Below are 2,500 nucleotides of genomic sequence, written 5' to 3'. Positions count from 1 at the left end.
TTTGCTCCTGCACTCTTTCATTCACTCTCACGCCTCTCTCTCTCTCTTTTTCTTTCTCTCTCTCTCACCACACTTCTTTTATCTTTTCTATTCTTTTTTTAATGTCAACCCTGTTACTTGTCATTCATGGCCTGTCATCTTTTTATCATTCTCCTCCTCCTGCTCTCCTTCCCTTGTTCCTGTTGTTCATTTTCTTTTCTGTATCCTCTCTTCCCTCTCTCTTTTTTCTCTCTCACCTCCTTTTCCCACTCACTCCTCACTCTTGCCTCTCTCCTGATTCCTCTTTGAGGAAAAATGGTGCTACAACAGCGTGATGTGTGTTGTTGATAATGACAAGCTACAGATTGCACATTTCTTTAATGAATAACTTTCCTAACTTTTACTTTTTGAGTTCAGTGTCAAGTTGATCTTGATGTATTTTTAAGATTGAAGATTGTAATAAAGAGATTTTGATAATTCAATTCTCTCTCTCTCTCTCTCTCTCTCTCTCTCCTCCTCTCTCTCTCTCTCTCTCTCTCTCTCTCTCTCTCTATCTCTCTCTCTCTCTCTCTCTCTCTCTCTCTCTCTCTCTCTATATATATATATATATATATATATATATATATATATATCCCTCTCTCTCTGTATCTCTCTCTCTGTGTATCTCTCTCTATCTCTCTCTCTCTCCCTCTCTCTCTCTGTATCTCTCTCTCTGTGTATCTCTCTCTATCTCTATCTCTCTTTCTATCTCTCTCTCTCTCCCTCTCTCTCTCTGTATCTCTCTATCTCTCTATCTCTCCCTCTCTCTCTCTCTCCCTCTCTCTCTCTGTATCTCTCTCTCTCTCTCCAGGTTTGACCTGGTGGCTAACGGCGGTGCCTCCCTGACGCTCCTCTTTGAGCGCGCTCCCTTCCTGAGTCAGGAGCGCACGGTGTGGCTGCCCTGGAACAGCTTCTACGCCATGGACACGCTGGTGCTGAAGACCGAGGAGAACACCATCCCCAGCTGTGACCTCAGTGGCTTCGTGCGGCCCCGACCCCGTGGTGGTGCCATCGCCGCTCTCGTCCTTCTTCAGCTCCCGGCCCGGCGAACGCTCCATCATCCCCGAGACTCAGGTATCGACTTGCAAAAACAAAAAGGACACACCTGTTAGATTCATCGCGGAAAAGATCACTCGGCAATGCACGCCATGATGAGCTGAAGAGGGCACTTTCTGCTGCTATGCGCTGGTTGTTGCTGAACTTAATTTTGACATGGACGGTCCATCTGAGCCTTTGTTTGGTCAGAAGAGTGCCTTGGATGTTTTCTCATCTTTGTTGTTACACTCCAGAGTGGTTTGTGTCAGGTCAGGTCAGGGCTCATCCCTGAGAAGGCATAATCACAAACCCTAGCCAACACAGGCCCCGGCCTGTGCCTGAGTCCCATTACATACTCTTTTACAACAGATCAGGGTTGTATCATTAGAAGACTAATCAGGTCAAGTCAGTGTGTACCACATGTGTGTAAACAACAGGAGTTGACCCAAAGACCTGTACAGCTGAGGCAGTTAGGAGTTGACAGTACAGAACTACATTTCTGATGACAATACAGGAATACATCTGAGGAATCTATGCATTACTAAACATGTGTAGATCTAGAAGGCTAATTAATTGGCTCAACTCATGTCCATGACAGTGTTACAGAACAGCAATTGCTAAGGCAATGGAGATCATAGCACTAACAGTTTTAAAAATACATTTAGTAGTTTCTCGTTTGCCATATGCTTCTACTCAAAACAAACTGATTTACATGGAGGGTGTGTACAGTGTTCCATGTGCTCTCAGCATATCAAGACAATTACACTGATTAAGTTACTGCTTTGCAAGTTGAACTTAATCAAACACCTCCGCCAACAAAAGATAAAAAGAAAAAACTAAAGGAAAAAAACTAAGAAAGAAACGCCACCAACTTATGTTAGTTGGAGGCAGTGTTAAAGAGGAATCGGTCGCTTGTTCAGTAGTTGTTGTATATTTTCTGAGCCTCTCCCTTAGTTGGTTCAAATTTCAAGGTGACTATATTAGGTCTCCCATGGGAGATATGTGTGTCAGATAAGGGTAAACGCTGCCACAACCACATTACAAAAACATCAGATGCAGATGTGGATCTGACGCAGAGGTGCAGTTGTGAAGGTTGTGTGAGTACGAGAGGGAGTTCAGCATGGTATTGGGAGCAGGGTCAGTGTAGAATGTATCTTTGGGTCAGAGGTCACAGTGAGCTTCTGGCATGTTGACCTTTGGCAGGTCCTGTGGCTCTCTCTTTCTCTCCTCTCTCTCTCTCTTCCTTTCTCTCTCTCTCTCTTCCTCTCTCTCTCAAATTTCAAATTCAAATGGTGCTTTATTGGCATGACAAATATGAAACTTCTAGCCTAGAAATCTAGACGCGCCCCTAGTCTAGCAACTCTCCGTTGGCTTGTGAGCTCCAGAAATCGAAACTCAATCAGGCCAATGAAATCGTGTATAGAGTCGTTAGGTGGGCTTAACATAA

At 44.2% G+C, this 2,500-nt stretch overlaps 1 protein-coding gene across 1 annotated transcript in view; it reads left to right on the top strand.

Annotated features, from left to right (window-relative positions):
* Positions 1–2,500, top strand: part of tenm2 (teneurin transmembrane protein 2) — a 230,263-nt gene that overhangs the window by 201,272 nt on the left and 26,491 nt on the right. The window contains 2 exon segments of the mRNA XM_042075480.1: positions 830–1,007; positions 1,009–1,092. Coding sequence (XP_041931414.1) covers positions 830–1,007; positions 1,009–1,092 — 262 coding nt within the window.

The sequence above is a fragment of the Alosa sapidissima genome, chromosome 20 (assembly GCF_018492685.1).
Source record: "Alosa sapidissima isolate fAloSap1 chromosome 20, fAloSap1.pri, whole genome shotgun sequence".
In the NCBI taxonomy this organism is placed as follows: domain Eukaryota; kingdom Metazoa; phylum Chordata; class Actinopteri; order Clupeiformes; family Clupeidae; genus Alosa; species Alosa sapidissima.
The sequence above is the reverse complement of the archived record's forward strand: the minus strand, read 5'-3'. Positions and strand labels throughout refer to the sequence as shown.